The 20,873-nt window shown below is 45.4% G+C and overlaps 1 protein-coding gene across 6 annotated transcripts in view; it reads left to right on the forward strand.

The window, feature by feature from the left end:
* The window catches only part of LOC139273284 (CLIP-associating protein 2-like), a 650,606-nt gene that overhangs the window by 73,096 nt on the left and 556,637 nt on the right, over positions 1-20,873 (forward strand). For all 6 annotated transcript variants that reach the window (XM_070889996.1, XM_070889987.1, XM_070890014.1 and 3 more), the window contains exon 6: positions 11,138-11,235. In XM_070889996.1, the coding sequence (XP_070746097.1) occupies positions 11,138-11,235 (98 nt within the window). The remainder of the gene's footprint in view (positions 1-11,137; positions 11,236-20,873) is intronic.

Consider the following 20,873-nt stretch of genomic DNA (forward strand, 5'->3'; position numbering starts at 1 on the left):
CGGTTTCCATATCATGGAGACCCATCTGCTTCAGTCATGTCCTTTAGGGGAGGAAACCTGCCTTCCTTACCTGGTCTGGCCTATATGTGACTCCAGATACACAGCAATTATTAACTGCCCTCTGAAATGGCCTGGGAAGCCACTCGGTTGTAACAAACCGCTACAGAAAATAATGGCCCAGAAATCCCGGTCGGCTGCTTCCCATGGGTGATCGAGGGAAAAAGTTAAAGATGCACATCTACCTGTTCCTGCTGCGCCCACGCGAGTTCCCGGTCCTGAGGCCTCCACTGACTGCGTGTCAGAGAGCGGCGCGTCCGGACAAGCGCAGAGCTGGAGCTGCAGTCACATGGCCCTGGGCAGCCAATCCAGGTAAAGTATGTTCTCATTCATAATGGGAACTCCGTAAGTTGGAGTTCCCATTATTATCAATGAGAAACCCACCCCAAACAAAACTCTAATAAAAAAATAAAAAAATACACCACATATTTTTATTAATTTAAATTTAAGTTATTTATGCATTATAAAAAAATATATATAAATTTTAAATAATGGTTTAAAATAAACTTACCGTAGTGGGGAGGGTTTTTAACAATAATATTTGTTTTTTAAATTTTATAATGTTTTTGTGCATTTTAAAACTCTACGCCTGTAAAAGTAGGCTATGCTCCTGCTTTTATCAGGTGTAAGAGTTTTTAAGAACATCCGCTCGACAAAATATGGATAAATACTGCAATCTTGTCCATGCGAATGACCTGGCTGCTGAGATATGGAAGACCTGTCAAGCTCCAGCTAGTTTAACATCTGTAGTGGGGAAAATGCTTGAAGCTATCATTAAGGAAGAAATAGCGGGACATCTTGATAGGAATAGTGCAATCAAGCAGACGCAACATGGATTCATGAAGAGGAAATCATGTTTAACTAATTTACTGGAATTCTTTGAGGACATAATGAGCATGGTGGATAGAGGTGTACCGATGGATGTGGTGTATTTAGATTTCCAAAAGGCATTCGATAAGGTGCCACACAAAAGGTTACTGCAGAAGATAAAGGTACACGGAGTCAGAGGAAATGTATTAGCATGGATCGAGAATTGGCTGGCTAACAGAAAGCAGAGAGTCGGGATAAATGGGTCCTTTTCGGGTTGGAAATCAGTGGTTAGTGGTGTGCCACAGGGATCAGTGCTGGGACCACAACTGTTTACAATACACATAGAAGAGGGGACAGAGTGCAGTGTAACAAAATTTGCAGATGACACAAAGATTAGTGGGAAAGCGGGTTGTGTAGAGGACACAGAGAGGCTGCAAAGAGATTTAGATAGGTTAAGCGAATGGGCTAATGTTTGGCAGATGGAATACAATGTCGGAAAATATGAGGTCATCCACCTTGGCGGGGGGGGGGGGGGGGGAGGGAAACAGTAAAAGGGAATATTATTTGAATGGGGAGAAATTACAACATACTGCGGTGCAGAGGGACCTGGGGGTCCTTGTGCATGAATCCCAAAAAGTTAGTTTGCAGGTGCAGCAGGTAATCAGGAAGGCGAATGGAATGTTGGCCTTCATTGCGAGAGGGATGGAGTACAAAAGCAGGGAGGTCCTGCTGCAACTGTACAGGGTATTGGTGAGGCCGCACCTGGAGTACTGCGTGCAGTTTTGGTCACCTTACTTAAGGAAGGATATACTAGCCTTGGAGGTGGTACAGAGACGATTCACGAGGCTGATTCCGGAGATGAGGGGCTTACCTTATGATGATAGATTGAGTAGACTGGGTCTTTACTCATTGGAGTTCAGAAGGATGAGGGGTGATCTTATAGAAACATTTAAAATAATGAAAGGGATAGACAAGATAGAGGCAGAGAGGTTGTTTCCACTGGTTGGGGAGACGAGAACTAGGAGGCACAGCCTAAAAATACGGGGGAGCCAATTTAAAACCGAGTTGAGAAGGCATTTCTTCTCCCAGAGGGTTGTGAATCTGTGGAATTCTCTGTCCAATGAAGCAGTTGAGGCTAGCTCATTGAATGTATTCAAATCACAGATAGATAGATTTTTAACCAATAAGCGAATTAAGGGTTACGGGGAGCGGGCGGGTAAGTGGAGCTGAGTCCACGGCCAGATCAGCCATGATCTTTTTGAATGGTGGAGCAGGCTCGAGGGGCTAGATGGCCTACCCCTGTTTCTAATTCTTATGTTCTTATGTTAAAAGCCGGTTTTCAAACCCGGAAGGCAGGAATTTCTGGGCCAATGAACCATCTGGCATGACCATGGCACATGCAAAGCCCTCCTTAGTAACATCTGGGGATTTGTCAAAATTGGGAGAGCTGTCACACAGACTAGTCAAACAACAGCCTGGTCTAGTCATATGTCAATGTCCCAGATTCCTCCATCACCATCCTGTCCCTGGTAAGACAGGCACTGGTGGTATAGTGGTATACAGTCGGGAGGGGGTGGCCACCGGAGTCCTCAACATTGACTCCGGACCTCATGAAGTCTTATGGCTTCAAGCACGAGCAAGGAAACCTGCTGATTACTACCTACCGCCCTCCCCCAGCTGATGCATGTTGAAAACCACTTGGAAGAAGCACTGAGGGTAGCAAGAGTACAGAATATACTCTGGGTGGGGGACTTCAATGTCCATCACCAAGAGTGGCTCGTTAGCACCACTACTGGTCGAGTCCTGAAGGACATAGCTGCCAGACTGGATCTGCGGCAGTGGTGAGAGAACTAAGGGACAAACCTACTTGACCTCGTCCTCGTCAATCTACCTGTCGCAAATGCATCTGTCCACCACAATCTGTAACCGCATGGTCCAGCATATCCCTCACTCTACCATTACCATCAACCCTGGTTCGATGAGTGCAGAATGGCATGCTAGGAGCAGCACCATGTGTGCTTAAAAATGGGGTGTCAATCTGGCGAAGCTGCAACGCAGGATCAGATCAAAACTCTGCTGGCCTGCCGGATCCAGTCGTGAATAGTGGTGAACGATTAAACAACAAATGCGGGGAGGAGGAGGCTCCAGGAATATCTCCATGCTCAATGATGGCGGAGCCCAGCACTTAGAAATATGGAAATATACAGCGCAGAAGGAGGCCATTTCGGCCCATTGTGTCTGAGCCGGCCGACGAAGAGCCACACGGCCCTCGGTTAGCAGCCCTGAAGGTTACATATAAACAATGGCAGAAAGGTAAAGAGCACCCAGCCCAACCAGTCTGCCACACACAACTGCGACACCCCTAACACCGAAACATTCTACACTCCACCCCAGCATGAGCCATGTGATCTCCTGGGAGAGACAAAAACCAGATTAAAAACCCAGGCTAATTGGGGGAACAAAAAATCTGGGAAAATTCCTCTCCAACCCATCGAAACTAATCCAGGAGATCACCTTGGCCGTATTCGATTCCCTGCAGTACTTACCTTCGTGTCTGCACCAGCCAACAGGAGGTTATCCAGTCTAATCCCAATTGCCAGCTCTAGGTCCATAACCCTGCAGGTTACGGCACTTTAAGTACCCATCCAAGCACCTTTTAAATGTGGTGAGGGTTCTGCATCCACCACCCTTCCAGGCAGCAAATTCCAGACCACCACAACCACCTCGGTGAAGAAGCCCCCACTCAAATCCCCTGTGAACCTTCCACCAACCACCTTAAAACTATGCTCCCTCGTAATTGCCCCCTCCAGGCCAATTGGGGGAACAAAAAATCTGGGAAAATTCCTCTCCAAACCACCCAGGCGATCGAAACTAGTCTAGGAGATCACCTTGGCTGCATTCGATTCCCTGCAGTACTTACCATCGTCCCTTGCTATCCACTATGTCCAGGCCCCTCAAAATGTTGTACATCTCAATGAGGTTTCCTCTCAGCCTCCTCTGTTCCAATAAGAACAAACCCAGCCGATCCAATCTATCCTCGTAGCTAAGATTCTCCATTCCAGGCAGCATCTTAGAAAATCTCCTCTGCACCCTCTCTAGTGCAATCACATCCTTCCTATAATACGGCGACCAGAACTGCACGCAGTACTCCAGCTGTGGCCTAACCAAAGTATTATACAATTTAGGCATAACCTCATTGTGTTGTATTCTATGCCTCAGCCAATAAAGGCAAGCATTCCGTATGCCTTCTTAACCACCTTATCCACCTGGCCTACTACTTTCAGGGATCTGTGGACAAGCACTCCAAGGTCCCTTTGTTCATCTACACTATTAAGTGGCCTTCAGTTTAGTGCATACCCTTTCCTTATTAGCCCTCCCAAAGAGCATACCTCACACTTATCCGAATTAAATTCCATTTGCCACTGTTCTGCCCACCTGACCAGTAGATTGATATCCTCCTGCAGTCCATGACTTTCCTCTTCATTATCGACCACACAGCCAATTTTAGTGTCATCTGCAAACTTCTTAATCATACTTCCTATATTCAAATCTAAATCATTGATATATACCACAAAAAGCAAGTGACCCATTACTGAACCCTGCGGAACCCCACTGAAAACATCCTTCCAGTCACAAAAATATCCATCAACTATTTCCCTTTGCTTCCTTCCTCGAACCCAATTTTGGATCCAACTAGCCACTTTGCCCTGGGGATCCCATAGGCTTTACCCTTCGTGACCAGCCGACCATGTGGGACCTTATCAAAAGCTTTGCTAAAGTCCATGTGCACCACATCGTATGCATTACCCTCATCCACTCACTTGGTTACCTCCTCAAAAAATTCAATCAGGTTAGTCAAACACGATTATCCCTTAACAAATCCGTGCTGATTGTCCCCAATTAATCCTTGCTTTTCCAAATGTAGATTTATTCTGTCTTTCAGGATTTTTTTCCAATAATTTTCCCACCACTGAGGCTAGGCTGACAGCCTGTAATTACTCAGCCTATCCCTTTCTCCCTTCTTAAACAAGGGTACTATATTTGCAGTCCTCCAGTCCTCTGGCACCATGCCCAAATCCAAAGAGGACTGGAAAATGATGGTCAAGGCTTCTGCTATTTCCTCTCTTACTTCGCTCAACAGCCTGGGATGAATTTCATCCGGGCCTGGGGACTTGCCTCGTTTCAAAGGGCCCAAGTTTCGGCCTCAGTTACTCCTGATTTTTTGGAGCAACTGGTGTCGAACGGAGTATCTTAGAAATTCAAATTCTCGGCACTTAGTTTGCTCCAGTTCTAGTCAGTTCGAACAGTTTCACTTTGGAACAGAATTTTTTTTTCAAAAGGGGGCGTGTCCGGCCACTTACGCCTGTTTTCAAAGTTTCGGCAGTGAAAACTTACTCCAAACTAACTTAGAATGGAGTAAGTGAAGATTTTTGTACGCTCGAAAAAACCTTGTCTACACTTTAGAAAATCAGGCGTAGGTTACAAATTAGGCGTAGGGAATGGTGGGGGGGGAGGGGGGGGAAGGGAAGTCATTAAATTCTACAATCAATCCTTAGTTATACTTACACAAATATTATACAAATAAATCCAACCTGAATAAAAATTTATAAGCAAAGAAAAGATTAAATAAACCATGTTCCTACCTGTGTGAAACAGCAGCAGCCTTCGAGCTGCTGTGCTTCAGGCAGGCCTTTCATGTTGGAGACAGGCAGGGGTGTGGCGTCAGTGTCTCGACGGCAGCCCCAACAGCGGCAGCAAGCAGCCTTCGAGCTGAGCTGCTGTGCTGCAAGCAGACCTTTATTCTGTTCGTGGCTGGCCGGCAGCCGAAGGATCAACACCGGAGGCATGCAGCTTTTCAAGGGGGTTGAGGCCATTCGGCCATGGGATAGGAGCGGCGTCAGTGGCTGGCCGGCAGCCGAAGGATCAACACCGGACGAACGCAGCTTTTCAAGGGGGTTGAGACCATTCGGCCACGCTTAAGGGGCGGCGTCAGTAGCTGGCCGGCAGCCGAGTCCTTTTAAAAATGGCCAAGTGCCAATGTTTGTTTGACACTGCGCGTGCGCGCACGCTCCAACGTGCACGCGCAAGGTTGCCGGCACCACGTTGGCCCACTACTTACAGAATCGGCGCGAGTGTTTGGCTCCGCCCCCCGCTGTGAAGAGCGCGCCGCGCCAAGCTGAGATCGAGCTCCGAGGAGCCGTACAATATCGGAAGTTTTTTTCTCGCGCACTTTTAGGCGCGAAGAACAGGTGTCCAGCTCGGAGGTGCGCCGTTTTCGCCGCGGGCCGAAACTTGGGGCCAAAGTTGCTAAACCCCTTAATTCCCCCTCTCTCTCCATGTTTATTTCATCCAGAATTTCACACTCCTCCTTGATAGCAGTATCTGCATTGCCCCTTTCCTTTGTGAAAACAGACACAAAGTATTCATTAAGAACCATACCAACATCTGCTGCCTCCACACAAAGATTACCCTCATGGTCTCTAATAGGCCCTACCCTTTCTTTAGTTACCTTCTTGTTCTTAATATATTTATTGAACATCTTAGGGTTTTCCTTAATTTTACTAGCCAAGGATTTTTCATGCTCTCTTAGGATTCCTAATATACTTTTTTAATTTTGCCTCTTAACTTTCTATATTCCTCTAAAGATTCTATAGTATTTAGCCGTTGGTATATGACACAAGGGTCCCTTTTTTTCTTTATCCTCCCCTGTAAGTACCTAAACATCCAGGGGGCTCTAGAATTGTTATTTCCACCCTTTTTCTTTAAGGGCACATGTTTGGCCTGAGCCTTTCGGATCGCCTCCTTGAATGCCTCCCATTGTTCCGACACTGATTTACCCACAAGTAGCTGTTTCTAGTCCACTGTGACCAAATCACTCCTCTTGAGTGGAAAAGGTGAGGCTGAAGCGTTTGCAAACATCTTCAGCCAGAAGTGCCGTGTGGGTTATCCATGTCGTCCTCCTCCTGAGGTCCCCACCATCACAGAAACCAATCTTCAGCCAATTCGATTCATACCATGTGATATCAAGCAACGACTGAGCGCACTGGATACAGCAAAGGTGATGGGCCCCGACAACATGCTGGCTGTCGTGCTGTAGACTTGTGCTCCAGAACTAGTGGTGCCTTCAGCCAAGCTGGACACTAACATTTGCCCGACAATGTGGAAAACTGCTTGGGTATATCCTGTCTAGAAAAAGCAGGACGAATCCAATCCAGCCAGTTATCGTCCCATCAGTCTACTCTCAATCATCAGTCAAGTAATGGAAGGTGTCATCGACAGTGCAATCAAGCGGTACTTACTCACTAATAACCTGCTCACCAATGCTTAGTTTGGGTTCCGGCAGGACCACTCGGCTCCAGACCTCATTACAGCCTTGGTCCAAAAAGAGCTGAATTCCAGAGGTGAGGTGAGAGTGACTGCCCTTGACATCAAGGCAGCATTTGACCGGGTGTGGCATCAAGGAGCCCTCGTAAAATTGAATTCAATGGGAATCAGGGAGAAAACTCTCCACTGGCTGGAATCATATCTAGCACAACGAAAGGTGGCTGTGGTTGTTGGTCAATCATCTCAGCCCCAGGACATCGCTGCAGGAGTTCCTCAGTGCAGTGCAGTGTCCTAGGCCCAACCATCTTTAGCTGATTCATCAATTACTTTCTCTCCATCATAAGGTCAAAAGTGGGGATGTTGTTGATGATTGCGCAGTGTTCAGTTCCATTCACAACTCCCCAGATAATGAAGTCTGTGCTCGCATGCAGCAAGACCTGGACAACATTCAGACTTGGGCTGATAAGTGGCAAGTAACATTCACGCCACACAGGTGCCAGGCAATGACTATCAACAAGAGAGAATCTAGACATGCCCCTTGACATTCAACGGCATTACCATCGCCGAATGCCCCACCATCAACTTCCTGGGGGTCACCATTGACCAGAAACTTAACTGGACTAGCCCCATAAATACTGTGGCTACAAGAGCAGGTCTGAGGCTAGGTATTTTGTGGCAAGTGTCTCACTTCCTGAATCTCCCCAAAGCCTTTCCATTGTCTATAAGGTGTAAGTCAGGAGTGTGATGGAATACTGCCCACTTGTCTGGAAAAGTGCAGCTGGACACAATTCAGGACAAAGCAGCCCGCTTGACCAGCATCCTATCCGCCACCTTAAACATTTACTCCCTCCATCACTGGCACATCGTGGCTGCAGTGAGTACCATCTACAAGATGCACTGCAGCAGCTCCCCAAGTCTGCTTCGACAGCACCTCCCAAACCCATGACCTCTACCACCTCGAAAGACCAAGGCACGAGGCACATGGGAACACCATCACCTGCAAGTACCCCTCCAAGTTACATGCCATCCTAACTTGGAAATATATTGCTGTTCCTTCTTCATGGCTGGGTCGCCCTTCTTAACAGTACTGAGAGTACCTTTGCCGCAAAGACTGCAACGATTCAAAAAGGCAGCTCACCACCATCTTCTCAAGATCATTTAGGGATAGGCAATAAATGCTGGCCTTGCCAATGATGCCCACATCCCAGGAACAAATATATCCCAGGAAAATGTTGGAATCAATCATTAAGAATGAAATAGCAGTGCATTTGGAAAGCAGTGACAGGATCGGCCCAAGTCAGCATGGATTTATGAAAGGGAAACCATGCTTGACGAATCTTCTGGAATCTTTTCAGGATGTAACTAGCAGAGTGGACAAGGGAGAACGCGTGGATGTGGTGTATTTGGACTTTCAAAAGGGTTTTGACAAGGTCCCGCACAAAAGATTGGTGTGCAAAATCAAAGCACATGGTATTGGGGATAATGTACTGACGTGGATAGAGAACTGATTGGCAGACAGGAAGCAGAGAGTTGGGATAAATGGGTCCTTTTCAGAATGGCAGGCAGTGACTAGTGGGGTGTCGCAGGGCTCAGTGCTGGGACACCAGCTCTTTACAATATACATTAACGATTTAGATAAAGGAATTGAGTGTAATATCTCCAAGTTTGCAGATGACACTAAACTGGGTGGCGGTGTGAGCTGTGAGGAGGACGCCAAGAGGCTGCAGGGTGACTTGGACAGGTTAGGCGAGTTGGCAGATGCAGTATAATGTGGATAAATGTGAGGTTATCCATTTTGGGGGCAAAAACACAAATGCAGAATATTATCTGAATGGTGGCAGATTAGGAAAAGGGGAGGTGCAACGAGACCTGGGTGTCATGGTTCATCAGGCATGCAGGTCCAGCAGGCGGTGAAGAGGGCAAATGGTATGTTGGCCTTCATAGCTCGGGGATTTGAGTATAGGAGCAGGGAGGTCTTACTGCAGTTGTACTGGGCCTTGGTGAGGCCTCACCTGGAATATTGTGTTCAGTTTTGGTCTCCCAATCTGAGGAAGGACGTTCTTGCTATTGAGGAAATGCAGCAAAGGTTCACCAGACTGATTCCTGGGATGGCTGGACTGACATATGAGGAGAGACTGGATCAATTGGGCCTTCATTCACTGAAGGATGAAAGGGGATCTCAGAGAAACGTATAAGATTCTGACAGGACTGGACAGGTTAAATGGGCTTTAACTTTGCTAACGAGCATAGTATGTGGTACTTTATCAAATGCCTTTTGAATGTCCATATACACACAAATTGTACTGCCCTCATCCACCCTCTGTTACCTCATCAAAAAAACTCAATCAAGTTCGTCAAACTTGATTTTGCCCTGAACAAATCCATGCTAACTCTCCTTTATTAGTCCATGCTTGTTCAAGTGGCTATTAACTTTCTTCCGGATTATTGTTTTTAAAAGTTTCACACCACCAACATTAAACTGACTCGCCTGTAATTGCCAGGTTTATCCTTCTCCCCTTATTTGAACAAGGGTGTAACATTTGCAATCCTCCAGTCCTTTGGCACCACCTAAGGATGATTGGAAGATTGTGGCTAGCACCTCCGCAATTGCTATCCCGACGTCGATCAGTAACCGAGGATGCATCCCATTCGGACCAGGTGATGTAGTCACTTTAATTACCGTTGGCCTTTCCAGTGCCTCTATCTATTTTTTTTATCTCATCCAATATCCCAGGAGCCTCCTCGTTTACAAAGTGCTCTTGGTAAACACCGATGCAAAGTACTCAGTTAGTACCTCTGCCTCCACCAGTAGTTCTCCATTTTGACCCCTATTTGGGCCCACCGCTCGCCTGATAACTCTTGTACTGTTAATATGCCTATAGAACACCTTTTGGATTCCTCTTTGTTAGCTGCCAATCTATTCTCACACTTTTCCTTGCCCCTCTTCTTTCCTTGTTCACTTCTCTTCTGTACTTTTTATATTCAGTCTGATTCTCCCTTGTATTGTCAAGCTGACATCTGTCATATGCTCCCTTTTTCTGCTTCATCCTATTTTCCAATTCCTTCGTCATCCAGGGAGCTCTGGCTTTGGTTGCCCTCCCTTTCCCCTTGTAGAAATGTACCTGGACTGGATCTGAAACACCTCTTTAAAGGTGCCCATTGCTCCATTATAAGAAATGCCGAATTGCAATGTCCTGTTTCAATAATGTTTTGCTGCATGCCTCACTGCCAATTTTAGGTGATGTTCGTCTTCAGAAACTCTTTGACATTTGGAAATTCATATACAATTTTTTTCTTTATTGCCTTTTGTATGCTTCTTACCTTGGTGCTATTTCATCTCAGAAATATTCTTTATTTTATACATTTCCATAATAATTTTTTGACATGGCCAGAAAAAATGTGGGTATAACAGTTTTTAAGAATGGACATTGCATGTATGTTTTTTTTCTTGTCGGCTTTACTGTTAGTTTGCTCCTCATAGTACTACTTCATCTCCTGAGGGGGTTCCATATGGCAGCTGACCTTCATTACCTCACTGCAGCTGTTATTTGTGAGTGTGTCCTGACATTGAGTATTGGTTAGCTTTTCATCTGCCATGGCATCACAGTCCAGCCTAATTCTGTCCTTGGCAGATGTTCATACTGCATTTGCAGCAAGGATTGTTGCATAATGATAATCAAGAGATCTGGCTTTTTTTGTCCCTAATCAGGAACACTGAGTCTAGTTGTCCACCCCAGCTAAAATAGAATAACTTAACATAGATCAAGGAGTGACTGGTAACTTGCTTGGTGTTTATCTTTCAGAATCTGCCTTGGTGTAGTTAGTTAGCCATATTGCATTAATGTCTGACCATAAACAAGTCTTTTTCCAACCTTTCTACCGCCCCCCCCCCCCCAATTCCCTTTAATTGAACATATACTAATGAGTTTCTCCTGCACCTCCACAGGTAAGAGATACAGCCATGAGTACTATGGTGGAAATTTATCGTCATGTTGGGGAGAAAGTACGAGCTGACCTCAGCAAAAAGGGAGTTCCACAAGCACGGTAAGTTACTTCATGACTTAAGGATGATCAATCATTTTCTAGATATTTTTACAGCATTGATTTGAGGCCTTTCTTGATTAACTTAATGTTTATCGGAACAGATTGTAATACTACCGTACTATAAGCGGTCACAATTTAAAGCTTTGAAACATGTAAAACTTTTGTCTGTTCATCAGCCTGTGACATATATTTACAAGCAATGCAAAATGTTAATACTTTGCTTGATTGTAATAGTTCAAGATATGAGTGCTGCTCCTATGTTGCAAACATATTGGGCTGGAAATTGGCCAACTGTGCGCCCGTTTTTCGGCAACAATTCACCGTTTTTGGCGGAAAAGGTGATCAGCTAAATTGGCCAAAGTCTTGCGCCGGTGCTTTTGAAATACCGCTGAAAAGCGTGCAAAATGAAAAAAAGTGCTATCGCCTTAAATTGGCCATTTGGCGCACCAGTATTCTGGGTGAAAAAAACGCCCAAGTAAAACCTGCATTGCAGTCCCAAAAACGGCGGTACGTATGAAGACCTGCAAAAAAAGGTAAGTTAAAGGGCTCAATTTTCCCCGGTTATTTGCACCGTTTCTTTGGCGCGCGCCATTTTTTCTGGCGTATTTATTTTTTTCAAAGTTTCCCCCTGTGATCTGTGCTGGCTTAACTGACTTAGTTACGATTTTTCTAGGCCAGTTTTTTTTTACATCATCGGGTGTCTGCGCCGGTTTTTTCAATTGTTCGCAGTTTTGGCCAACGTATTTTTCTCTTAGGTTGGCTTATCTGGCCACTCCTGAAAAACCTTCTGGCGAGTTAAGAAAACCAGTGTACATTCACAAATCTGCGTTGAAAGACGCCATTGTTTTTAAATCGAAGATTTTGGAGGGAGTCAAGAACACTGTCAAAATCAATAATAAAGTTCAACTTTTTTAAAAACCTGTCTTCGTAGAAGTGTAAATTTGTTGGATTTCAGAAGTTTTCTCGTTTTTTACTCACTGACACGTCACCAGCAAACTTCTTGAAGCAGGGCTGGAGGGTCATAGATTTGGCCGGCAGAAACGGCCTCGCGCCTGGACACAGCGGCTCAGGGTTCAGCTCCAAAACCAGCCGTGTGGAGGAGGGAGGGGAGGGGAGGGAGAGAGAGCGAGGTGCCGATCGGAAGGGAGCCCGGGGAGGGAGAGAGGAGAAGTCACAAGACCTTTGGGTGTGGTCCATCCATGCAGACCTGGAGAGATACAACTGCGAACCTGTGCTGCCTGCTTTCCTGTCGTTTTGAGCTGCTTTCAGATGTTAAATTTAAGTATGGGGGCGAAACGGACAATGCCATACCTTGTGCGAGCTTTCTGCATCATGTTGCTACGTAGGAGACAATCGATTCGACTTCATCGAACATGAGAGCCCATTGGTGCTGGGCAGAAGGCCTTACCCGCCTTAGGTATATCGAGACAGGCGTTCGTACCGCCACCTGAGTGATGCAGACTGTCTCAGAAGGCTGCGTTTCTGCAAAGAAGTTGCAAGTGAGATCTGTGAGTTGTCTCAAAGCAGACCTGCAACCTCGAAGCATCAGGAGGACTGCTTTGTCAGTTGAAGTGAAGGTTACAGCTTCACTTTCATTCTCTGTCTCCGGATCGTTTCAAGCTACCACTGGGGATGTGTGCGTCATCTCTCAACATGCAACACATGTCTCCATTCGCCAGTAGGAATGACTTCATAAAGTTCCCCATGACTGCCCAAGCAATCTATGACAGGGCTGTGGGCTTTTCCAGGATTGCTGGCTTCCCAAAGGTACAGGGCTGCATTGATTGTACCCACATCGCCTTGCGAGCACCTTTTGAAGGATTCCGAGATGTACAGGAACAGAAAAGATTTCCACTCCATTAATGTGCAGCTCATGTGTGACGATATGCATCATATTATGTCAGTCGATGCAAGATACTCTGGCAGCACCCATGATACGTTCATCCTACGCGAGAGCGTTATATTTGCCATGTTTCAGCAGCAGCCAGAAGGGCAGAGCTGGCTATTGGGAGACAAAGGGTACAGCTTCGCCACCTGACTCATGACGCCCCTACGCATAATCCAGACGGAAGCTGACCGTCAATACAACATGTCGCACATTGCGACGCGCAGCATCATTGAGAGGACCATTGGCATATTGAAACAGCGTTTCCGATGCCTGGCCCATTCCGGAGGCTACTTGCTGTACTCTCCTGAGATTGTCGGTCAGTTCACTGTTGTGTGCTGCATGCTGCATAACTTAGCCATCATGAGGCAGCAGCAGCTGGTAGTCGAAGACCCACCTGCGGTGAGAGTGGCTGATGATGATGATGATGTGGAAGATGCAGGTGACGAGGAGGAGGAGGGCAACGAGGATGAGGAAGCCATACAAGTGCCTGAGGCCGGAGCACGATGGTGGAGGAGGGCGGGCCATCGTGCTCCTTTAACAATTGCTCGCGCCTTGCGCCAGCAGCTCATCCATGAACGCTTTACTGATGCCCGAGGGCTCAGCGACAACTATGCCACAGGGACATGTTTATTGTTTGGAGCTGTTCCGTAATGTTGTGTTGTGTTAATGAAACATGATTCAGTTTTAATGTAAAATATATTTTATTCAAAAGTTTGCAATGTACTTAACTTTAATAAAATTATTTTTGTATCAAACTTTATTTTAAGATCACTTAAAAACTTTATCACTTATAAACTTGTAAATTTACATAACTTACAAAAACTTTTAATTTGAGAACAGTTACAACAGTAACAATTATAATAGCAACAACAGCAGCAGCAGCAGCGAAGAAAGGCTGCACCCATCTCTCTTCCCCCTTATTCTAAGACCGCCTGCTGCACTTGGTCTTGGACACTCCACCACTCCTACCCGCAGGTGGTGGGGCAGTGTTTCTGGGCTTGATACCAAGCTTATTCTTTCTAACATCTCCGGTGCTGCGCACCTCTTGAGGGTGAGCGTCAGGCAGCAAGTTGGAGGGCCCAAGCGGCAAGTTGGAGGGCCCGGCTTTGGGCTCTTCAGAGACTGGTGTGCGGATTGGAGTGGGAGTGATAGTTGATTCTGTCAGTGGGTGCGGGGTCTGGGCGTGTTCCCTTCTTACAGCAGCTAACTCCAACATGCTGTCCCTCATGCACCCTGACAGTGTCTCGACGACCTGAAACATTCCCTCCCTCATGTTGAGCAAAACTGTCTGAACTATCTGCAACATTCCCTCCCTCATGGTCATTGACGTCGTTTGCACTACTGCTGACATTCCCTCCCTCATGGCCACTATTCCCTCACTGATGGTCTGGATATCGTTCCCTTTTCTCGTGTCATTGCTGTTACTTCTCCCGACAGTCCTGCTACCTCATCACTCACCCCACTGATGGCGTCCAGGAGTGATCGGGTAAGGTCAATGCTCTCTGCACTCAATGGCATCATCTGAATCACATCTTTTATATCCTGCACCTCAGGAGAGTGCGGTCGAGCTCTCCTTCCCCTCCTCCCCCTCCTCCTCACTGGTGTGGCTCGCATCCCAACACTGGGACCCGCAGCCTACCACGGTGGGGCCCTGGGTGTGTCTCGCTGCATCACACCACTGGGACCCGCACCCTCGAAAGGTGTGAAACCATGGAATGTCCCACCAACACTCAAACCACTCGTCACGGAAGGGGCTGTCACCTCCATGAGCAGCACCTCCTCCAAAGTCAGTACAACAGTGGGAGCTTCATCCAGCTCCATTCCCTCCCCCTCACCCCCATGGATGGATTGGAAGATATTCTCCTCTTCAGGCTCATCCGCGTCTGAATCATCTTCTGCATCATCAGGTTTGGCCTCAAGTTCTGCAAAATATAACAGAACAGTCAAATGGTTAGTAGCAGAGGAGGAGACAGGATGGGTGGCATGAGTAAGCGCTCACATCGCAGGCCAGGCAGCAGGTTAATTTGAAGGGCCACGGTGAATTTGCAGGACTTGCACTCTCCCTCGAGTGTGGGCCGAGCTTGTGCAGTACTGACTGCTTTTTTTTCAGGCAGGACCCATCAAAGCAGGACCCTCTCTTCCAAGGGTGTTGGTGTGTGCAGATTTGCTGGGCCTCCTCCTGTTCGAGTTCTCTCTCTTGTGTGCCACCTTCCTCTGCAAAGGTGAAAATGCAACTTTTTAGAGAGGGTGTCTTTCTGCTGGGTGGGACATCTACAGCTGGTCACATTTACAATTGCAATTCCATTGAATAAATGAAAATATAACTTACACTAACTACTTGACCAAGGTTCTGCCATTTCTTTTTACACTGGCCTCCAGATCTCGTGCTGGTCACCACTGCGCAGTAATGTTCTGCAACTTGGTTCCAACGTTTCTTCATTTCTTTGGGTGGAACCTTTGTGCCTCTGCTGATGTCCAGCTCCTGCCATCTGTTCTCAATTACAATAACTCATGCCTCCACTGTTTCCTGTAAGTACTTCTTGGTCCTTGCACTGCGTTGCATCTTGTATTGCTACAGCTGCGATTTCCCCAATGCTCTCTGACAGCACTCCTTCTCACACACACAACTGGCTCTTTAAAAATGGCCGATTGCCAAATCTGAGCTGGACTGAGCACATGTGTCCATTGGAACGACGTCAAAAACGTAACTTTTTTTCCCCGCGCATGCGCAGAAGGTGCGGATTCGTTTTTTGGCGCAGACAGTTGGCTCCACTCCCCGAAGCGACTGGACACGGTGTGCGGCACCAAATTCGAATTATACATCGGGGAAACTTTGGCGAAATATTTCTGCCGCATTTCTGGCTTAGAAAAACGGGTGTAACTCTGGCAATACGCCAGAAAACGGGCTTGGGGAAAATTGAGCCCAAAGTTTTTATTTAAAATTTTTTTTTGCAGCGATTACTTCGTTAAGGGTCTTGTAAATGTTTTGTGATTTTTTTTTTTTGATTTAGCTATTTTGTGTTTTCCTCCCTTCCAAGACGCCTCTCTAAACGGTAATCGGCGTCGGGCTAAAGTTGGCGAGGACTGCGGTTTCTGCCGCGAATCCCCTTGCAATGCTGATTTTTTTCTCCTTGGCGCATTTTGTGAAGAAACATAGGCCTTTTTTTAAAAAAAAATTGGTGGTGTGATTAGTGGTATTTTTGGCGATTAAATGCTGAAAAAATACTGCTGTGGCCAAAAGACGAATTTCTAGCCTTTTGTTTTATTATTAGCATCATCTTGACTTTGTTTCTCAAGGTAGTTCAGGCAAGCACGCATTCCCTCTGAAATGGTATAAAGTTCAAACCCATCAATTGATATAATAATGTCCTTCCAAGATTTGAGCTGGAAAGATATTGATTGAAGATATTATGATATAACAAACAATTATAATTGAATGTTTTTAAAAAAAAACAATTTAAAAAAAAAAATTAAGATCCTTAAGTTACAGTATACTGAAGTGGACACAATGAGGGTTACATAAAGAAGACAAAATGGCCAAAACACAGCTGTTGTCGGAATTTTATCCACAATAATTTGAACTGAAAGGTCCTCAGCTACTTATAATAACAATTATAATTTAGTCTAACTTTACTTGGAAATCCATCTGTTTACCCTTTACACATGTTTGAATGAGCCTTTCTTTCATCCTGGGGAAATTTCTTGCATTCCATTCTTTTTACTGAAATTATGCAAAAGTCACAGTATTCCTAGAATCCCATGTTGCAAGAAATGTTCTCCCACAGATCAGTTCCTAGTTTTTGTTCTCTTCCCATCATTGATCGATGTTGCTGTTCCATGAAGAGGAAGTGCTTTTTTATATTCTGCACCAGAATTGGTAGAATCCAAGTTGTGAAGTTTTAATTGAATGCAGTATCTTCTTTTGAAGAATGATTATTGGTCAGATTACAAACATGTGCCCACTTCACAATCTAAAATACCACACGTTCTGTTGCTGGTTTCACTTCACACACCTCTGCCCACCTTCCATCCAGGTTATGGCAGACAATAGATGTCCAACAGAAATTACTGACGCTGAGTTTAGAAGGTCGACGTGGTTTTGTGCATTTTGGGTTGCTCCGGGGTTGAAGAAGAATTTCCCACAAATATTTTTTTTCTAAATTAGACTTCCTTTTTTTTTTGCCTCTCCCAGTAGATTGTATGACTAGAAACCACACAGCAGGTCAGCCAGCATATCTGGAGAGAGAGAACAGGTTGCAATGTTACAGGTGTGTACTTTTCATCATGCACTGTCTTTTCTTTCCATAGATGCTGACTGACCTGTGCGTTTCCGACATTTTGTTTTCTTTTAGAGTTCCAGTATTTGGAGTTTTTCCTTTTTTTTTATTTGATAAGGAACTACCTTTTTGTTCAGTTTGTAGTGAAAAAAAACTATAGCTGATCCAGCCATTGGTGTGGTTTCCCAAGGCTCCACAGCCCGAGAGTGGCACTTTGGCTTTTTCTATGTCATGTTCTTTGTTCCAATTGAGTCAACTCAGGACACATCCTGGTCAAGTAGCACGGTCCAACTCGAGGGTCTCCTCGGAGGTAATAAAATTAGATGCTTGTAACTACATATTTTTACTTGGAGAGGGGAATACTTTGAGCAAGAAGTACTCTTCTCTCCTATCACTTCCTCCCCACCACCCCACATGCTCCCCATCCCCAAAGTTAACTTCTTGAGTAATGGATCTCTTTTGCAGATTTGAAAAATTATTTTTCTACCAACATTTATATAATTCATGTCTATTAAAATTTAATCGCTGAAGTACACTTATTGGTATTGAACACCAAAGTTCATAGTTTTCAGAACAAATGGTAAAATACTGCAGATGTTGGAAATCTGAAATAAAAATAAAATACTGGAAATGCTAAGGAAGTCAGGCAACATCTGTGGAGAGAACAGATGATTCAGGTATGGACCCTTAATGAGAATTGTAAGCTATTACAAATGTACAGCATTTGGGAAAGGTTAAAAAGGACAACACAACCTCACACAGGAAAAATAATCGAATGATCTGTGCAATCCTTAAATGTGGACCATGAGATGGTTAAATGTTACAACTGATAATATGCCTCCTACTGTCTCATGCTAATGAGAGAACTAAAAGATATATATATATTTTTATATGAAACAGAGTGTGTGAATAGCTAAAAGGGGGAGGGCGGGGTAGGGGGGGGGGGGGTGATGAGTTTGGGGAAAGGCACACGTGAACAACTGGCAAAGTAGGGCAGGGTTAAATATCCCAGAAGCCGAGTGAAAGGGAAAATACAAAAGCTGGTGAAAACAAAGGGTATAAACCACCTTGACAGCACAGTGTTCGAACCAAGGCAGGGGAGCCCACAGAATCAACTTGCTCCTACTCCCTATTCTAGGAAACACCGGCATACCCTTCCCACATTCCTAGCACTTTTTCCCAGAGAAAAAAAGGGAGCTGTACTTAGTCTTATTTGCTACAGTGAATATTAAGGTCATAGGGCTGCAGAGTTCCTAGTAGAAAGATAAGGTGCTGTTCCTCGAGCTAGCATTGAGCTTCGTTGAAACAGTGTAGAAATCCGAAGACAGAGTGGGACGGAGAATTGAAGTGGCAAGCAGCCGGGATCTTGAGGTTGCTCTTGTGGACAGAACAAAAGTGTTCAGCAGATCAGGTAACCAAATGATAAACACCTAGGGCCCAATTTTCCCCAATCCCCTTTTTCGGCGCACTTATCCTAAATGTGCCGACTTTGCGCGCTGGAAACGGCGCCCAAAAAAAGTGGCCTCATCCTGCCCGCTCTGCCGAGTCTCCCGTGTCCTAGCGTGGCGTACATAGTGCTGTGGAGGGCGGAGCAAAAGTCCAGCGCAGAAAACACTGCCGGCAGTTGTCCACAAGCACAGTGGAGTCTGCGCGCATGCAGCTCGCCCTCCCAGCTTGTCCTGCGGGCTGTGAGCAGGACCCGATGCTTGCAGTCCCTATCCCTGGCCGAAGGGACGCCCCGATGTTTGCTGCACCCTATCCCTGGCCGAAGGGACGCCCCGATGTTTGCTGCACCCTATCCCTGGCCGAAGGGACGCCCCGATGTTTGCCTGGTGAGTATTTATTCAGGGTCGCTCAGAGTTGTCAGAAACGGAGCGCAAAAGATGGGAATTCGGTGCAGAGAGGGGAAGGAGGTTCTGTTTTTTGGCTTCAATACTTGTAGTGGTTCATGTTACATATTTAAATATTTCCTATAATCTACCTATAACTTAAACTAGATCAAGTTATGTTTAAAAAAAACTATAAGCTAAGTTGATTAAATAGATGTCAAAAGGTTGTTTCCCCTGGCTGAGATTATCCATTTTGGACCCAAGAAAGACAGATCAGAATAAATGGTGTGAAGCTCGGAACTGTGGTGCTTTAAATGTACTAACCTGCGCCGAATTCTTAACTGCCCGCAATGTTTTTAAGAGCTTGCCACATACGCTGACCTCAGTCGATTTGGAGTAAGTTTTAGCTGGCCAAAGTGGCATAAATGGCCAAAACTGCTGTAAGTGGCTGGGAACCCCCTTTTGGGAAAAAAAAACAAAACTAAAAAAAATCATACCTAACTGAGTTACTTCGGAGTAAGTTTATTGGGGAAAATAGTGTTATGCCAGAAAAACCAACTTACTCCAAAAAAATTGGAGCAAGTCATGGCCAAAATTGGGCTCCTAATTTCGTCTTGAGAGTGGAAGCCCGACGTCCCTGTTCCTTGCCACTTTAATTCTTCGTTCCATTCCCACATTGACCTCTCTGTCTTTGGCCTTCGAGAACATAAGAATATAAGAAATAGGAGCAGGAGTAGGCCATTCGGCCCCTCGAGCCTGCTCTGCCATTCAGTAAGATCATGGACTCAGATCCACTTCCCTGCCCGCTCCCCATAACCCATAGATGCTTGAGGAACAGCCATATCTATCGAATAGGCACTTTGCTGCCCTCTGGCCGTAATACTGATTTTGACAACTTAAGACCTTAACTGTAGCTCCCAATTTTGCTCTGACAGGAAGTGCTGGGAATATGGGATGATTGTGTTGGTGTTTCCTGGGTTCCGGGTGGGTGGGGGGTTGGGGTCACTGGAGTCTGCTCTGCCTTCTACTGTCTCAAGCTAATATCACTTCTTCCATTTAACTATCCCCTGTTCTTCACTATAACACTTTACTGGTCATTCTGTTTCTTGTCCTTTCTCGGTGGTTGTGTTATCTTTTTTTCTTTTACTCTTCCCTTTATTGCTTTTTAAATGCTTTTTATTTGTAATATTTTATAGTTATGAAGGGTTTGTACACAAAATGTCTTGATTGTTCTCTTCACAGATGCTGCCTGAGTGTTTACAGTAATCCTGTTTTTGTTTCATAATTTGAGTTCTTAGATTGACTTCTGAATATTAATGAGAGATTACGAATCTTTTAATGCCAAAGCATAGCTGAACTCATATGTGTCTAGGCTGATGGGGTTGCTACAATTGGCTTTGGCATGTTAATTTGGGGAACGACTAATTTTCTCGAGTTCAGTTCCTAATCATTTTCGTCTGTTTGGCTCCTTTCAGTTCCTTTAAATTCATAATGAAATCATTTTCTGTAAATAAGTGTTTAGTGTGCCGTTGGTGTTCATTGTGGGGAAGTGTGAGATCATCCACATTGGGTTCAAGAAAGACAAATAGAAATATTTTCTTTATGGTGAAAGACTAAATGCTAGTAAATGGATTTGGGTGTGTG

Source organism: Pristiophorus japonicus, chromosome 1, assembly GCF_044704955.1.
Source record: "Pristiophorus japonicus isolate sPriJap1 chromosome 1, sPriJap1.hap1, whole genome shotgun sequence".
In the NCBI taxonomy this organism is placed as follows: domain Eukaryota; kingdom Metazoa; phylum Chordata; class Chondrichthyes; family Pristiophoridae; genus Pristiophorus; species Pristiophorus japonicus.